The sequence below is a fragment of the Centroberyx gerrardi genome, chromosome 5 (genome assembly GCF_048128805.1).
Source record: "Centroberyx gerrardi isolate f3 chromosome 5, fCenGer3.hap1.cur.20231027, whole genome shotgun sequence".
NCBI lineage: Eukaryota > Metazoa > Chordata > Actinopteri > Beryciformes > Berycidae > Centroberyx > Centroberyx gerrardi.
In genome coordinates this window covers 26,095,694-26,115,394 of record NC_136001.1, presented here as the reverse complement: position 1 = coordinate 26,115,394, position 19,701 = coordinate 26,095,694, and the positions used below count along the sequence as shown (strand labels likewise).

Sequence of the window (19,701 nt, the reverse complement as noted above, 5' to 3'; positions counted from 1 at the left end):
TCGGCCACACTAAAGTGGAAAATTGCTTTGTTACGTATTGCCATTCACTTGTGTGTGTGTGTGTGTGTGTGTGAATGCATGTATTTGGAGGCCTATGTGTGACTGCCTGTGTGTATAGATATACATGTTATGTGTGTGTGCGTGTGTGTGTGTGTGTGTGTGTGTGTGTGTGTGTGTGTGTGTGCACTTTGTGTGTGTGTGTAAGGCTGCAGTAGATGGCTCTATTTAAGCCATAATGACACTGTCAGGACTGAGGGAGCCATCTAGACCCTTTTGTAGGACCTTGTGTCTCTTTTTAATTACATGGCAAAAAAACGGCCAAATCTCCTTTTAAGAAGAAAATAGCCTCCACTGCTTGACAGACAGTCGTGGAATGGCTTGGTAAATCAATAGGCCGTGGAATGGAGTTAAGTGAATGCAGTCACCTTTTTCCCTGGACCCTGAGGGCTATTTAAGGGGAATTTTCTCCATAGTGGCAGACAGCAGCTTCAGAGTTATATGGCTCTTCACACTGTGGCCAAAGGTGGCAGTAGTTCCTCAGTTATCTCTTTATATGAATACCTTGCAGTATAGGTTTGTGCGTGTGAGAGTGTGTGCATGCACGAGTTTGCACATTTGCTTGTGTGTACAAGCGCGTCCATATTTGCCCGTCTATGCTGCAGTGTTTGAGCAATCTTGCATGAATTTGCAATGGATGAAGTGCCAACACTGTAGCTCATGAATCGGTGTGTGTTTCAGTTAGAATCTGTAGCGGCACACAACAAACACTCCATGCAACCTTATCAACCAACTCAACCCTATCAGCACCAAGCCCACATGCCCCTACCTCTTCGCATATGGGAATACACGACTCTGCCCCAATGTAATCAACCCAGTCCTTTTAAAAAAGCCTTCCCAATTAAAAGTGTGCCAGTTAATCCGTTCTGATCCCGTTGAAGAGCGCCGGGCCGTTCTCAGCGCCCTGCGGTCAGCCCAGCTAGCTGAGCTGATTGATTCTGAACCAATCTTCTCCACCAGTCTGAGGCCCAGGATGTAATGACCCACAGCTAAACCTTGGATTAGGCCTGAGCCAGGAGAAACTAGTTGGACCAACCATCAGCCGTGACCTTCTGGACTCAGCCTATTTGTGAGTCAGAGTGAATTGGATAGGCGGTTTAGGGATATGTGCGGTGGCCAATTAGTGGTTTATTTTGATTACCAAGCTACGTTGCCGCAATGATGGTGATAAATGTTTATTCTACTCTCTGAGCTGCATGCTCACGCTTCGGCTACATGGCAGATGAGTAAATTTAAATGTATCTTTGGTTATGTGGTCAATCAGCAACATGAGGACAGGCGGTGGATACAAATCACACAGATGCATACTGTACACCTACTGTATTTGGGAGTGCACCGATGTTTCCTCTTTCACTTTGTGTAGCAGTGGTGGTTTGGGGAAATCTGGGTTTAAGCTCCACACCTGTCCTCGTTATAGCCCCAGTTTTGTTTGTAGTGCAAAGTTAATAGGGAGGTTGTGAGAACATATTTTTTTTCTTCTACATTTTCCTTATTGGTGGTGAAAAAGTATTACAGACATCAAAGTTAGATGTGGATGTGTGGACCGGTCCCATTTGATCGAGGAGAATCTTTGAAGTCTTGTTACGATAAAACAGAACTCTCCACATTCAAGTCTGCTCTGAAGAGTACTGTAGTCCTACAGTACCTCAGCACACAGTCTGGTTCTAGAGGCAGCTTCCACACCCTGACCTACAAACCGCGTGGCAGCATGTGGGGACATACAGTATGAAGTGCTGAGGGCTAATACACACACTCCCCTGCTCTCTGCTCAGGACACGCCACTCAGCAGGTTCCTGACAATTAAGCGAACCACCAGCTGGCCCTGCACCTCCGGGAGTCACCGCCACCAAACACACTCACACCCACACCCACACACAAGCAAGATTCATTAGCATAGACAGGTGAAAGGTGAGCCAATCAGTGCTGTCTCTATTGTTATGCTGGCTGGTGCTAACGACGGGTGCGGCAGAACGTGACACATGTGAGGAATGCACAACTGTTACCGGGACACTGGGCCACAATGAAGATGGATAGGCACCAGAGACTATAGCAATAATAATATAGTGGTTCCAAAGGTTCAAACAAGACAGGAATGTGGTGCTTTAAATGATAGTACATTTGTGTTGATTAACAATTAAAGTTGCAATATACAACTTTTTTCCACATTAAAATAACAGTAAATAAATAGGATATCAGTCTGTGTCTGTGACCCTGAGTGTTCATGCCTAATTCCCCCCCACTTACCATTTGCTGTGGGCTGAGGCTAGATGCCGTTTCAAGGTAGACAGCTCTTCAAGATGAGTGACAAGTGCTGGGGTGTGAACTTGACCAGCTGAAGGAGAGGAGGGCGGGACTAACAAGACACGTTGGCTCTCAAGACGAACAGCTGCATGGCTTTATGGCCAGTATCACGATACTGCACTTTGCAATGATGAGGTCCTCATTAAGGTCAAGGGTCTTCAATAAAGGCCAGATGGAAGATCATCGGTCCACGATTATGAAGGGGACGATGTGTGTGGTGCTTGAAGGTGGGTGGGAGGGGGGACCAGCTAGCTAAGAGGGGAACACAGGTCAGAACTGTGACAGGATCAAGTCTGTGCGTGTGCATGTGGTGCTAATGCCTCACCTTCGAGCCTGACCACCAGCGGCACCTTGAGCTCCAGCTCGCGGCAGGCCTTGGTGATGCCGTTGGCGATGATGGCGCAGTTGACAATGCCCCCGAAGATGTTGACCAGGATGGCCTCCACCTGAGATGGAAGAGGATGGGAAGGGGGTTAAATCAAGAGACACACACACACACATATGTACATACAGTAAACTGGGAAAGTAAGGAGAAAGTTAGATATTTTTTCCTCTTTCAAATTCAAATTCAGTTGCTGTCATTTGAATAAGTCAAGGTATCCTTTGCTTTCACCAACCTATTTTGCTCTAGCAAACTCTACACTTTTACATTAGACTACAACTGTAGTTTTGCAGCCCCTTTGTAAGTCAAAAAAATCTTCAACTTTCTGACAAAATGAGCATGAAACTGATATCGCTAAGTAGGGAAGCAGGGCAGCTAGTGTGTGTGTGGTAGTGGGCCAAGGTGATTACGCTAACAATCTAGCACTTGGTAATTACCCTGGCTAGCTCAGTGGAAAGTAGAGTGAGAGCACACAGGATTAATCCTCCATGTTTGTTTATAATCTCTGCTAATCTGTTAGCACCGATTTGGATGAGCAGCTTGTGGGTGTGTGTGCGCGCGCGTGTGTGTCTGTTGAGAATGTGTTTGTATATGTTCGGTGTGTGGTAATGATGTTTACAGGGAGAGAAGATCAAGGACTTGGATAGCTATCAGAGCGGCAGCCATGGCAATGTCCTCTACATCCTATCCAAATGAGCATCTCCTTATAAACAGCAGAGGATGACACGAGAGTGGGAGAGAGCTCCAAAACAAACACAGGCGTAAGCAGTAGCTTAAAGAGTCAGACGCCATACAAAGTAATTGAGCAAGCTGTTAGGTCAACATGAGAGAACCGTTCCGCGCTGATGAAGTGTATTACCCAAGGATGTGACCAGGAACACAAAAAGCAGGGAAAAAGTGACAGTGAACAGTAATCTCACGTTAGAAAAGGAGTTGGACACTCAAACGAAAAACCGGCATCCCAGATTACTTTTGGATTGTGTGGGGAATTTGGGGAATGCATTCTGTCCTTGTACAAAGAATATTTGTGTAAGTGCATAACTGTGTCATTTGTCATGTTTCAGCCCTGTTAATGCAGAACGGCCGTCATTCTCAAAGGAGAAGCCGAGTCCCCGGGTATCCATGCTGTTCATCGCTGTCATCTAGGACTGATGCCACACTATTAGCGCTGATGGTACCCCACTTGCTCGTCACACACTGATGTGTATGGCGCCCACACGTTGGCTGGGGTACAAAAAAGGTATGAATATGGGTGATCGCAGCTTCCAGGCGCACACATACACATATTTACAGACACACTCACCTATGCTACTACAGATAAATGGGCAGGGAAGAAAGCTACACACACACTTCAAATGACTGTATGTGCGATGTAGTCTACATTTTACAAAAGAAAGAATGGTATGTGTGGGACTCTGTGTGTCTAAGAGAGGCAGACACAGAGAATTCAGTAAAGTGAGGATGGCAAACAGAGAGAAAGAGGTGTGAAATGATACTGGCTCATTGGTTCTTAAATCCCAGCCCTGTATCAAACAGTTCCTCCGACAGCCTGTTAGGTGTGATCCGCAGCTCACTGTGTGTGTGTGTGTGTGTGTGTGTGTGTTCTTCGGCGCCTTAGGGCACATGTGTGAGTGTGTGTTTCCCCATGGCCTGTGTAGTTGTGGCCTAAGGCAGGGGCACAAGGCCAAGACTGCTGCCGCCACCATTGCTTCTGTCTGTGGCCAATTAAGTCCTTACAAACTGAGAAAATCACAATGAGGGAGAGAGACGCATACCGAGAGACTGTCAACATTCAACAAATTCACTGTGTGTAAATACATTAGCTTACATGTCTGTATTATGCCATTATCACATTCATCTGTTATGCATTTATATTGCTGCTATGTGCACTATTTGCAGTTTTACGCAAGGATCCTGTGGCACAAATGTACTAAGATGAAACTGATTAGATGTAAATATTAAATAAATAAATATTAATTGGAGTGTTACAACCTGAAATTTAATTATCACTTTGACTGATGACAAGTTTTCTTCATGAAAGCATAACAGTGCTAACAAAAATGTGTTAAAACAACATTTGTTTAGTTTATGCATTATCAACGCAGACTTGGAATAAACACCTGCATCGAAGTGCAATGCATCTACAATGGAATGATGTGTTGCTAACAGATTCCCTGACTTGGAAGGAATAAACTTCCATCGGAGAGCAATGCATTCGATGCATCAAGTGTGATTGAGAGGTCAGAGTGATCTGCATGTCCCCAACTAGACACTGAACCAGGATCATTTCAGGATGTCAGATCAATGTAATGGGGGACAGCTGTGTCAAACTGGTTAACAATGGGTGGATCATACAGTATTATTGATGAGAATACAAATCAACAAACCAACACCAAATACAGTGTGACATTTATCTTACTCATTGATGAATATGGATTATTTATTTATTGATTTTATTGTTGTTTTTTCTTTTTGTCTTATATAATAGTTATAATATGGTTTCTGGATTTCTCTGACTTAATTTACATATTTGTGCCTTGTGTTGAATAAAGTGCATATGGTAAGAATAAACTAGAAATAACCGCCTCGTGGTTGTATGCCTCCGCAAATAAAATTTGTTTTATCATTGCAAGGACAATCTTTATTTATAGAACATATATAATTAATGTGATTATTAGGTCAACTTAAAGGATTTTGGTGTCTGCAAAAGTAAATGACATCACTTCCACCGTGACCACCACCAGAATGACCCAAGATCGTTTTCTCAGCTACAGTGGTAAGCAAAACATTATGATGTCACAGTGAAGTTGACCTTTGAACTTTTGGATATAAAATGTCATCACTTCATCATTTTATCCTATTAGACATTTGCGTGAAATTTTGTCATAATTAGCGTATGAATTCTTGAGTTATGTCTTTTGTGAGGTCACAGTGACACTGACCTTTGACCACCAAATTCTAATCAGTTCATCCTTGAGTCCAGGTGGACTTTTGTGCCAGATGTAATGAAATTCCATCCAGGCGTTCCAGAGATATCGCGTTCATGAGAATGGGACGGACGTGAGGTCACAGTGACCTTGACCTTTGACCACCAAAATCGAATCAGTTCATTCTTGAGTCCAAGTGGACGTTTGTGCCAAATTTGAAGAAATTCCCTCAAGGCGTTCCTGAGATATCGCGTTCACGAGAATGGGACGGACGGATGGACAGACGGACGGACGGACGGACAACCTGAAAACATGATGCCTCTGGCCACGGCTGTCGCCGGCATGGAGGCATAAAAAAAAAAAAACACAGTTAAGACAAGGTGTGAAAAACATCTTCACATTAACAAGGATACTGCCACATACAACATAAGGCTTCTTTGGTTAAAGCTTAACATATTGCACTGTTGGATTTTGCTCAGGGTGAACCTCTCTCTCACACTCTCACACACACACACACACACACACACACACACACACACACACACACACACACACACACACACACCCCTGGCCACACTTGCCAGTCCCCACTGGGGGGCAGTAGAGATTTAGATGCAGTCTACAGCCCCAATAGAGAAAGCTCTATTCTCCCCCTATCTGCAGCCCATTTTTCAACCCTGTCTCTATTGAGAAGCACCATATTTCTTCCATTCATGCGTCTCCTATTGACACCCATGTATATTAATGATACATAAGACATGATTTATGTTGGCTGGCACACAAGTAAATGCAGTTTATAGAAATATGGATGTGGCAATGGCTGGGTTGCACTTTGCTGGAAGTTTTGTAGTTTTCTTGATAATTTCTCCAGTTTAGGTTTACATGCGAAAGTATTGCCTAAGGGAAATTGTTTTCCCCATTCAAACTAACAACTGATACAAAAGTAAGGAGCTGGATATTAGGCACAAAAGGGTTCAATCACATCTGCCAATCCCAAACAATACAGAGCTATGCCCGTTCAACACACAAGACAGCTCCACTGTGAACTAATTGTACAACTGTCATTTAGATTGAAATATTACTGTTAAATATGACCAGAAGGAACATAGCCGTTGATTTCGAAAATGCAAAGACACGGGAGGTAAAATATTGGAAAGGACAGAAATGTGTGCTTCTATCCATCTATCTATTCATATTCTATCCTGGATCAGCTCCACCAGCCCCAAAGTGCAGTACATATTGGTCAAGCATATCGGCCATTTTGTGGTAGAGTGCACATTAGCCATAAAATACATTCTTGCTTTTTAGGGAGCTAGTGAGCTGTGTGGGGTTCCAAAGACAATCTCCTATGCTGGCCTGGAGCCCGTAAATGCCACTCTGATGAATGGGCCCAAAGACTGGGAGCCAAAGTTAGGGTCAATCTCCTTGGTTTGACGCCCTCTCCAAACAAAAGTCTATCTTAACCCTGCTCTGCTCCATTCGGGGTCCAAGCGTCAGAAATCCTACGCTAGACATGAAATAATATTCGGCACTCTAATCTCGCTGAGTAACTCCAACATCGCCCTCTCCCTACAATTTCAGCTCCTGTCACAGAGCCAAGTAGAGCCTCTTTCCTTGAAGGCATTCATTTCAGGTAAGCTAACTGTTGGCAGCGGGGTGGATGTCTTTCATCAGAGCGCAGCATAAAGGCATCAGGTATAATGTGCCAGGTCTCCCATTTTAGAAGATCTTTGTGCGTTCTTTCAGGGAGTGTTAAGGCATGAGCTGGTGCCTTCTACCTGGGTCTCGGTGAAATGATTCAAATTTCACAAAATAGGATCATAGCAGCCGGCATTCAGCTACCCTGCCAAGGCTCTTTTGCGTCAAACTCAAAGAGGGGCCTTCACAGGAGAAATAGGCTTTTCTGCCTGCCATTATACACCCCACTAACTGCATTTAGGACAAGAAAGAAATGTAACCCAGACAATTTGACATGCCAACACGGCCCAATGGCACATTCCCAGAGGAATGTCGGTGTGTTTTTCTGAAATGCGTTTTGGATCCATGTTCGACAAAATGTGTGGGCGTTGTTTTTACGGACACAGGCAGGTCTAATTATGTAACTATACGATTATACACCAATGGCCATCTACTGTATATGGACTGAAATATAAAGACAACACAACACAAGGCGGCAACACATTCAGGTTGAAAAGTCTCAACACAGATTAATAAATAGCTAAAAAAAATACAATGTACTTTTCTCCTCCAAGTTTCAACCCAAGGGGGAATCTAAAAGCATTGTATTCCCTCTCATTCTGCCAGGCTCCCTGTGGCGAGTTGTGCGCGCGTTGCTGAATTATCACTCAAACACACATTTTTGCGCCCATACCCCTGTTAAGCACCGCTAATCTGTCTGCAGGAAAGAAAGAAAAGGGAAAGCATCTTGTTTCCTTTGTTAGCAGCAAGCAGATAGGACTAGGAAAAATCAGGGCTGGAGATGGGCATGCGTCTCTCTGTGGCCTATTAGGGGCTATTGTTCTGTCTTATCTGCTGGAGACAGCCTGTACTGTCACCGCCTGCTCTGGCGGCCCTTGTTTATTGCTCTCCGAACTGCTGGGGGCCAAGCGCTCGGCCCCGGGGCCAGAGGTTAACACAAACAGCTTCCAAATCAAGACAGGCCTACTGGCTCTAATCACACATCTTGGGATAACAGGGCTGCTAAACTGCACGGCCAATGTGTTGTTTAAGATTTCTTAACATATCCTTTGTTTTCACTTGATGTCACAGCTCCTATCTGCCATTTTGCATCCCAACCAGAGAGAAACCACCTCCGCTAGATAGCTTTCACTTTAGGTGATGGAACAGCCAAAAGGGACATAAGCACTAGATAAACCTGGGCCATGTGAAACCTATTCATTACTGTCGACAACATTTTCCCCCACATAAAACCCAAATTCTGGTAGTATCAGTGCAGCAAAGCACATTGTTGATAAATGTTTTTAATGTAGTTGTCAAAAAATGAAAACCTTCTGTACAGTCTACAGCCTTGTGAAATAAGCAATATCCTGCTTTGTTGTGTGGAGTGTCTGAGATGAAGGTAGATGCATTTTTGTCACAACAGAGCTTCCAGAGTTTAGACATAGTAGAGAGCTGCTCAAAAGCATTCCTTGCATTAAAAGCATTCTTTCCTTGAAATTGAACACAGTGCCCAAACGTGCCTGAGGTCACACCAGAATGATAGGGTTGTGTGGCAACAAGGAAGAGCTAGATTCCTTGTGTGATGAAAATTTCTTTTTCATGTGTGCTCACAGCATCAAATAGGTATTGCAATCCATTTAATAGAGATGTTCATATGGCAATCTTCCGTGGAACTTTATAACTTTGAGCATCAATTCTGTCAAACAAAGAAGATATTTTGCCCGTGCAAATCTATTCTTGGAGAGGAGACAGAGAAAAAGAGAAAGACACAGAGAGACAGACTGAGGGAAAAGAGAGGGTCTTGAAGTCAGAGAGTGAGGCGAACTGAAACGGATGGAGGAAGAGAGACGGGGGAAAAAAAGAGGAGAGAGGTGAGGGGAAGCGGTGCGGTCCCCGGCTTCTATTGAAGGCTAGGATTGGCCCTGGCGAGGAGGGATAAGAGGGAAATAATTATCCGGCCTGCTGAAGCATGACAGCTCCTTCTCGGGACTGCGGTGAGACAGACCGAGCATTATGTCAAAGATGGGCTGTGTCACCGACGCAGACACCTCTTGACAGACAGCGCCATCTGAAGTTTCACTTCACGTTAAAAAAGCTTGCGCGACAGGCAGCTGCCTGCCTGATCGATGCACGGCGGAGACGAGCTTCCATCCAGGGAGAGAAAGATGAAATTGCTGGAAACGCAGTCTACCATCTACACAGCCTTACGTTACTTTGCGTTTGAATACACCATTGGCAATTCCAAACTTCTGAATAGATTTCACATAAACTTCCACTTTCCTCAAGCTACAATGAAAATGACTGAATTATCTAATCCAGGTTTTTCAATATGTAATTCTGCATACATCATCATAAGACATAGGGAAAGTTAGTCATATCCACCTTCCAGAAAATACTTTACACTCATCACCTGTGTGACTATTTTCAAACCTCATCACCCACCCACATGTGGGTGGGTGGGTGACAACACCACTTTCCAACACCCCCCCATGTCCTGAGCCCCACTCTGCATCCACTTGTCTCGCTCACATTCATCCAGATCCTCAGGTCTTCTCATGCCTGAGTCATGTGACTGGCCAAAAGGTTTCTATGAGCCCCCACCCTCCAACCCCCCCACACTTCACTGCTCATTCTACTTTTCTCTGCAGGCCAAAGAATAGAAACCAATCAAGGAAGAAATGGCTTTGCTTCCGGCCAAAGGAAGTTTGCGTGAAGGTTGGGGTGGGAGACGAATAGAGGAGGGAAAGAAGGAAAGGTGAGAGCCGGCAGAGCCCATGTGAATAGTGAATAGATTCTGGAGATGACCATTACTGCCTCAAGGTCTGCCATCTCTAGTGAGCGAGCAGCGGGGTCATGGGCTGCGACAGCTGCCTCACGGCGCTGTTTCTTCTCCACCGTCCATCCGTCTTTTTCACTGTCTAATCGACCGTCTGTCTGTCCCTTCCTTCTGTCATAGAAATAAGGCAGAGTCTTCACACTATTTTTTAATCAATCATTGCACGACGGGGCTCTGTACAGTTAAAGTCACAATGGAATGGAAATCAACTTTTTCACCTTGTTAGAAAATTATTTTTTCTTGTATTTTCATATCAAAATCCAGTTACTTTTACTTCCTGGAAAACAGTGTATCTTTAATGGTTACCTCATTGTGTACCAGTAGGCGTAAATAAAAAAAATAAAAAAACAACAACCAATAAAACCATCATCCGTTATGTCCTGCCCAATATCCTGTTTCATCAGGACGCTCTCAAAATGCCTAAGAGCATTTTTAACTGAGAGCTGAGAAAAACAATGCATTTTTAATAGACTAAGCACCCACTCAAACACAACACTCTTGATTATAGTTTTATATACACTCAATCGCCACTTGAGGTACACCTAGTCAGTGCCAGGTAGGACCCCCCTTTCACCTTCAGAAAAGCCTGAATTATTTGAGGCATGGATTCAACAAGGTGCTGAGAGGCTGCACAGGGATCTTGGACTGTGCTGACTTGATATTGTCATTCAGTTCGAGCAGAAAATTCATGCTGCAAACATCCTGTTCCACCTCATTCCAAAGGTGCTCTATTGGGTTGAGATCTGGGGGCTGCACGGGCCATTGGAGTAAATTAAAGTCACTGCCATGTTCCTGGAACTATCTTGAGACGATTTGTGCTTCGTGACATGGAGCATTATCCTCCTGGAAGGATCCATTTGACAAAGGGTTAACTGTGGCCATGAAGGCATGCACCAGGTCAGCAACAATGCTTAGGGTACGCTGCTGTGTTCAAATGATGCTCCATTTGTACTTAGCACGTCAACCTGAAACCAGAAATCAGAATTTGTTGGTCCAGGTGACACACTTCCACTCACTTCCACTTCAATAGCCTCATCTCCTTGTTCATAGATGTCAAGAGTGTAAACCGACATGATCTTCTGCTGCTGTAGCTCATTCAAGGTCGGACGTTTCTGAAATGATGCGTCTCACACAAATAATCGTATCACATTTAAAGATGCTTAAATTGCGTGTGTTGCTCATTTTAATGTTTTGTCAAACGAACCTTTCAACCCTGTCTGCAAGCTTTATACTTGCGCTTTATTTTACAGACTCAGTGTCTGGAGTAGCATGCTGTTTGCATTGCCTAAACAACGCGGCCACAGAGTTTACGTGTCACTCACGCATGCCCTCACATGCACATGCAAAGCCACACAGAACATGTGCCACTTTGATGGTATCATGAAATGAAGGTGGGGTGATTAATGGAATTAATCACACTTTTTCACTTTTTGGATAATTTAGAGAATGCTCCCAATATAAATAATGATTTTTTTAATGTGTGGTACAACTATCTGGCATTTTTGTTATTCCTTACACAGTGTCACATACCACATTCAAGTCAGAGTGACGCAACTAATCACACACCTATTCTTGTAAAAGCAACATCACAAGCAGCTCTAATACAGTTTATTCTCCATGTTAAAATTCCCTTCAACATACTGTACAGACACTGACTCAGCACTGGGACTATCATGATTCATGATTTTTCTCCTCTCTCTACACAATTTGAATTAAAGAAACCATTTGCTGCCTTGGGCCAAACTGAACTCTATGTTTGGGAAGATGTGGCTGGCAACTTGGGAGTCAGTGATGAAGAGGGAATATTGTTCTGATTAGAGCTGCCGTTAGAATGAAGCTTATATGTTTGATGCAACAAGACTAAAATTGGTCTTGCTGGATTGTTACAAGTCTAGTATTCTATGTTAATACTTTTTGCTAACAGTCACACTGGGTGCCTGAAGGGTTTGGAAGCTGACTTTGGATGCCAACACTAAAGTGTACTTCGTTGCACACTGTGAAGTGCACTTCACCTCTCCCTTTGTCAAGGAGATGGGGACAGTGAGTGCATGGTGTTGGCTTGGAGGTAGGGGGATCATCTTTTTGTTGGGGGTTTGAAGTGCCTATTAAAAAGCGGATATCTGATATCAGCAGGCAGTGTGCGTGCTTTCCTGTGTGCTATTTGCTGCTCATGTTCACATGCCTTTCCCCCCCCACTCATAGCTTTTAATCAAATGGGGGAGCAGGGTGAGAGCCCAATTCAGGAAGAAGGCTCCATTTACAAATTTAAACAAGAACTTCAAATATATCATAGAGAAAACCAATGTTATGTAGAAAGAGAACACAAAGACAGAGCCAGAGAGACACCAAGCGAAAGACAGTGAGGGAGAGAGAGAGACCTCTGCAGCTAGCAGGGGGTATGTCAGATGTCAGTCAGGGATATAGAACCTGTCTCCTGCTGCTCACCTCAGGGTATCACACACACACACACACACACACACACACACACACACACACAGGTGGAGAACATATCAGCACACACAGACACTGGCATGCACACTGAAACCGCTGTGCTGTGAATTAGACTCAACAATAGCAGCCAGTGTAGGGCAGGCATATTATTCATCCCCAGAGGGTGTCGTGTCACTGCTGACAGGCAGACATAAATATTCCTCAACCCCTTCGCCAAGGGTTAATGGCTGTCCATCAGCCAGCAATGAGACATACAGGGCCACATGGGCTTGGTTCAGACACACACAGTATGGCTACTTTCACTGGAATAGCAAGGTCACATGGGGAGATTGGCAAGACTAGGGATGACAAGAGGCCACATGAGCCTGCAGGCACACATTCTGAGCACACACGCACACACATACACACACACTATAAGGCACGCACACAACCAGGGCCGGATTAACCAACCACAGGGCCCCTGGGCACACATGTCCTATTGGGCCCCCCACCTCTCGGTATGCACCCACACACTTTAAATTAACATACTAGCCTGTTCACAAACAATACAAACGTAAACCTTTTACAGGTTCAAAAGTAATCTGAAACTTAGATTTAGCTATTACAAACTGCCATTCCTTCTATCTAGAGCTCGCTCATTCAATTTGAGAGTGATAACATTTGTCCAACCCCAAGGCAAGCTTTAGTTCCTAGTTTTAGGTGGTGGGGCTTCCCTTTGTTTACATTTGGATTGCAGGTTGTGGCTTTAAGGAGGCGAGGTGATAGGTGGCAAGAATTAAGGACCAAAAAAAACAGTTAAATGTTGAAATTTATTGAAAAGGTTTGACTGTCTGTACCTAGACCCCCCTGCCCCACCTGTATATAATTAGTGCTCTGCATCTTAGCTGGATTATACTCACTGCATCTTAGCTGGATTATACTCACTAAATGCACTGCTCATAAACATACAAACAAGAGGCGGCAGTTTAATAATTGTGATTGGGGCCTCACTCACACACACCTAAGAAGCATGTGACATCCAATTGCACATACATTTTGTCTTATTTTACATCCATTCGTCTTGAAAAGTTTGACTTGTAAATGCATGCATCTAAATGCATCATTTTGGGCATTCAATCGGAACCAATCAGAACACGGCTTTGCTTCGCCATTCTAACCGATTATGACATCATTGGATGGAGCTGGACTGTGCTCTACCAATCAGAGCCTGTCTCAGCTGCACTGATGACATCACAATCAGAATTTTGTTGTGTTTGGTCGCAGCAGCCCAGGGCATAAAAGGCCCCGCTCGAGGTCTTGAGCTTCATACCTTACCACGGTAAGGTATCCTCCCATGGGCACTGGTAAAGCTGATGCTTGGACGGCAACAAGAGGCTCTCTTTGGGAACCTTTTTACACAGCCATCATTTCAGACCAGTAGCTATTGGACGCTTGATGGGCGTGTTTGGAGACTTTCTCTTTAGTTTTTAGTTTTACTCTAGTTAATTTTGATAGTTTGGACCAGGTGGCGTGGCGGCTAGCGAACACGGTTCGTTGAAGAGCTGGTGGTTGGTACGAAGAGACGCCGTTCGCATCCCGCTGAAGCCAACCTGCCAGCCGCTTCAAAGGTGAGGTCTGGTGGTTAGCAATGGCGGTTCGTTGAAGAGGTGGTGGTTGGTACAAACAGACGCGGCTCGCCTCCCGCTGAAGTTAGCCTGCTAGCCAGGAGCCTGCAAAAGGTGGTCTGGCGGTCGCGATTGAGGCGCGGTTTGCGTCTCGCTGAAGCCAACTTGCCAGCCGCTCCAAAGGTGTGGTCTGGTGGTTAGCGATGGCAGTTTGTTGAAGAGGTCATGGTTAGTGCAAAGAGACGCAAACCCGCCACCCAGTCCAAACTATCAAAATTAACTAGAAAAAAACAAAAAAACACTACTAAAAGTAGCTTCACCAGCTATTTGGACCAGGTGGCGTGGCGGCTAGCGAACGCGGTTCGTTGAAGAGCTGGTGGTTGGTACGAAGAGGCGCCGTTCGCGTCCCGCTGAAGCCAACCTGCCAGCCGCTCCAAAGGTGCGGTTTGGTGGTTAGCGATGGCGGTCGTTGAAGAGGTGGTGGTTGGTACGAAGAGACCCGGTTCATTGAAGAGCTGATGATTGGTAGAAAGAGACGCAAACCTGCCACCCAGTCCAAATTATCAAAATTAACAAAAAAAAACAAAAAAAATAAAATAAAAGAAGCTTCATCAGCTACTTTTCCTGAATTTCCCCAAGGGCATTAATCTTATCTTATCTTATCTTATCTTATCTTATTTTATCGGGTTGTAGGCCCTTGTCAAAGTCCACAGTAAGAGCTTTACCAGGGGCTCCTGGGACCGTGCTGGGTAGTGCTGCTGCAGCAGTACTTTTAAGCCAGGTGGTATTAGTCAGTAGTGGCAAGCAACAACACTGCTGCTGCTGCTGCTACTACTACAGCTCCTGCAGCAGTATAGGCCTAGTAGTGGTAGTTCCAGTAGTTCTCATTACAGATATCTGAAATATTTTAAAATAGCATTTTGGCTAGTCATAATGTAATGAGAGATATTGTAAATTAGCATTTAAGCATTTAGCATCAGTACATTACGACCAACCGAAATGCTAATTTCAGATATCTCTAATTACATTATGACCTGTCAAAATGCTAATTTAAGATATCTTTTTTTACATTATGACTAGTCAAAATGCTAATTTAAGATATCTTTTTTTACATTATGACTAGTCAAAATGCTAATTTAAGATATCTTTTTTTACATTATGACTAGTCAAAATGCTAGAGGTATCAAACACAAGGCAGATCCAGTTTGGGATGATGTTAAATGTTGAAATTTATTGAAAAGGTTTGACTGTCTGTAAATGGACTGCATTTACATAGCGCTTTTCTAGTCTACTGACCACTAGACTAGAGCGCTTTACAGTAATGCCTACATTCACCCATTCACACACCGATGGCGGCAAGCTACCACGCAGGGTGCTGGCACAACCATCGGGAGCAATTTGGGGTTCAGTATCTTGCCCAAGGACACTTCGACATGCGGACTGGAGGAGCCGGGGATCGAACCACCGACCTTCTGATTAGTGGACGACCCGCTCTACCTCCTGAGCCACAGCCGCCCCACGTCTGTGTCTGTACCTACACCCCCCTGCCCCACCAGTATATAATTAGTGCTCTGCATCTTAGCTGGATGATACTCACTAAATGTACTGCTCATAAACATACTGCAAGAGGTGGCAGTTTAATAATTGTGATTGGGGCCTCTGCATCAAAGGAAATGTCATTAGAGGCTGTGACTTGGACCCCCATAATCATAAACTGTGGCCTACGGGCCTATATCTGTCAGGGTCCCGCCTGACTGCACATTTCAATTGAAATTTGTGAAATGCTGTAAAATGCATTGAACACGGACACGGTACTTAGAATATTTTGGGGCCCCTGGTGGTCTGGGGCCCTGGGGCATGTGCCCTGCATGCCCGGTCAGTGATACAGGCATGCACACAACCAAAATGTGCATACCCATTCTCATGTAAGTCTGTGTGCACACAGACATTCCCTTCCAAGTTTCTGATATATTTCTGCTCAGTCGGAGTGAAACTCAACCTAAAAACTTGAGTGTGGTTCCCTGCCTTGCTGTGTGGTGCTCAACTCTGCTCTGCTAAGAGCGAGAATTATTTTATTAAATTGAAGAAATGCATAATAGTTGGCGAATGGCATACATAATCACCTCAGAGACTGGGTACAACAAACCAGCAGCTGAATATAAAAGAGCCAACATTTCCCGCTTTGTTCCTAATGCTGCACGGCCAATCAAAATTAATTTATTCTAATGTATGCACACAGAAGGTCAATTATCCAAATGATTCCAGTTCAGATTGCACCTGATCTTGGGAGCCAATGAGCCATCGAAAGGGCAGCTGGGTGTGCTTTGCAAGGCAAATCATCGCCCCAACCTCTTTTTTGCCACCCCCCAAGCATTTGCATACCTAAATGTGCAGGCCATCCGCTCACCTTTGGTGAAGTGCATACTACTAATGGGTAAACAACTGAGCATTTTAACCTGTGCAGAGGCAGGTAGGCCACAGAACAAGATACAATATAGGTGTAGCCTTGGTTAACTGCAGCAATTTAAGAAAATACACAATAGCAACCTGAGGCTTGTTTATCCATAGTAGCACACGGCCAACTCCAATAAAGGCTTCTTTCCGATTTTTTTGAATTAAGCACAAAGTTGTCATCTCAGACAGCGTTTAAAAATCAGGGTAAACGAGCAAGATACTGATCTAAAGTTTGAGAGAAGGCTTACTTTGTGTTAAATCTGGTCAAAAGCTTGATTTTACCATAGTAAGATCCAATTACGTCATCCCATAGAAATTCAGAACATCAACGTGAGAAAACGTCAAAGCTTGCTTTCATATCTTTGTAAGAACACATTAATTGCCTTTGAACAGTTGACTGAATGAGAAATGGCTACTTTGTGCTTACAGATAGCTCTGTACTCTTATTTCTTAATCTTGTAGGATTTTTTTTCCCTCAGTGTAAGTGGCATACCTGCAATTTTCACCTCAGACATAGGCCAATTAAAGAGTCTCACAGCAACACAATCTAATTGTTTTCCAAGACTAGATGTGAACATAGCTAGGGGGCTCTTCAGAGCTGTGAGAGAATGCAACAACAGCCAATTAAGCAAGAACAAACACATGATAACAGCGTCTGGAAGATGATAGTGTGAGATTTCACCGTGTGATATCAGCCCCACATACATAGCCTTATGGCTGAACAACAGAGAAACCAAAGAAGCTACTTGGTAGCGTGGCATTTGTAGGCCATGCACTGTCACCGAAATAAGGCTGAAGTGACCGATAAGCACTACCGAGGGGTGGGACATTTTGTATTATTATAAACAACAAAGAGAAAGAGACAGAGGGAGAGAAAGAAATGGATAAAGGGAGGAGAAGAGGAACTGAGTAATTCTCTCTCTGACCGGTTGTTTAGCCTGAGAGGCAATTTAGCAGGGCTGAAATAACCTCGGAGAGCTGTAATCCTGATGAATGGGAGGTTATTTTGATACGGCATTCTCACCCTCCACCGGCTCCCTCCAAGCCTCTATATATAGAACCCCTTTCTACAAGCCTACTAATTTGTTATTCATCCTCGTCAATGACCGAATCACCGCGGTTATTGAAAGGCGATGACTGCTTTTCGACGCCACTCGGCTCCGGCTAAATGAGTAATTTAGAAATTGATAGAATAGATGTATTGCGCTCTCTGCTCTCTCCCTCCCTCCTTCCCTCCCATTCACCCCCTGCTGGTCCTGCGGGGTCTGGGTAAGCGGGCGCTAGATTGCCAGAAACACACAAACCTGGTCGAAACAGATGGGCGCAATCAGGATTTAATTTTCAAAAAGTCAGACACGGATACATACACTGATTGGGCGTGTTAGCGCGACTCCCCCCCTTACTTTCTTGCTGCGGCGGGAGCTGTTGTATGGCATCTACCCATGTCTTCATGTCTCATCAATTGGAGATGACAAGTGGCCTGCTCTCATATGCAAATGAGAAGAATCTTTCTAGAGCTGTGGATAGCTGTCTTTCAGGGAAGGGGGAATGACCAATGGCTCCTGGGCTGACATTCTGCCCTGCAGACTTTTGATGGAGCTCTGGGGAACTGGGCAGCATATCAATTAGCCATTAAGGGTTTGCTCAGGTATTAGAGGGATCAGAGAAACCAATAAAAGCCCCAGGAGGGAGAGGCAGACACTGAGTGCATTCCTAATCGATGAAGGCCTCATCTAAGGGCTTGCTCTGTGTCTGGAAAAGCCTATAGGGTGGACAAATAATGTGACCTTTGAACCCAGGGGCAGCCTAAGGGCTATTATCCAAATGAAGATCTAACCTTCATTAATCTAACTCTTCCTGACTTGTTGTGGATGCTTGAGAGCTGTACTAACTCTGACCAACAACATTGGAGTCTCCTGTAGCCTGGCACACACACACACACACACCAATTGGACTGGTAATACAACTACAATGTATTGATTTTTTTTTATATACCATTTATTTTACCAGGTTAGTCCCAGTAAGTTTAAGAATCTCTGTTTTCAAGGGGAGACCTGGCCATGACAGCAGCATCAAGAAAAAGAAAAGTGGCAGACCAATAACAACAACAGTATACACCAATGTACACAATCAGAATACAGTCAAAATCACACAGGAGGAGCAAGGTAAAACAATAAAGTAAAACTAAACTATAAAGTCAAAATACAATCAAAATAGTTTAATAGAGACAACAAAGTCAAATCATCTATATAAATGCTCCATAGGCCAAAGTCCAGTATACCAATACCAAACCAGCAGTTTAACTGGGTCAAAATCTATTTAAATATTGACTAGATAGAGCAAAGATACCTCCTCAGGTATCTGCCACGAGTCTGCCAAGAAATCTTTCATTATCAGTTTAAACTCACCAAGAGAGATAAGCTTCTAAGCTTTCAACTTTTTTTTGTCCCCAACTTGCGTTCCATGAAGATGGAAAATAATATGTAAAGGCACTTTTGCCTGATTCAGTTCAGTCCAATAAAGAGACAGAATAGTGAATAATTAGATTACCTTTTGGGTGCAAAAAATAATTGATATATTTCTTTTGAAGATTTATCATCAGTTTGGGTCAAAAGAGGGGGCCTTGACCTATGTGTTTTAGGTATTTCTGGAAACTTGAAAATAGATTTTTTGTTTGTTTGTTTGTTTCTCATTTCCATCTCAAACAAGGACTACTGAACTCTGAACTCCTGCAGTTTGGTGATGTGACATTTGTTTATTGAATCGACTTTGTAATAGGTCGTCTTATACATTGTTGCAGGGGAGCATGTAATGAAGCTAAATATTATGAGTGCATGTATCCTGTGTGGTTTAACACGTTACAACCCCCCCAACACACAACAAGAGTAGTCAAAGAATCAAATTAGGCTGATCTCATCTATTGTTCCATTCCGCAGTAGTAAAACTCAACTTTGTCATTTTTTCCAGTCCATGAACCCTACCTCCAGCACCTTAAAAATCATGAGCCTC

The 19,701-nt window shown here is 44.0% G+C and overlaps 1 protein-coding gene across 1 annotated transcript in view; it reads right to left on the bottom strand.

Annotated features, from left to right (window-relative positions):
- The window catches only part of suclg2 (succinate-CoA ligase GDP-forming subunit beta), a 94,894-nt gene that overhangs the window by 7,449 nt on the left and 67,744 nt on the right, over positions 1-19,701 (bottom strand). Inside the window, exon 10 of the mRNA XM_071904436.2 lies at positions 2,684-2,804. Coding sequence (XP_071760537.1) covers positions 2,684-2,804 — 121 coding nt within the window. The remainder of the gene's footprint in view (positions 1-2,683; positions 2,805-19,701) is intronic.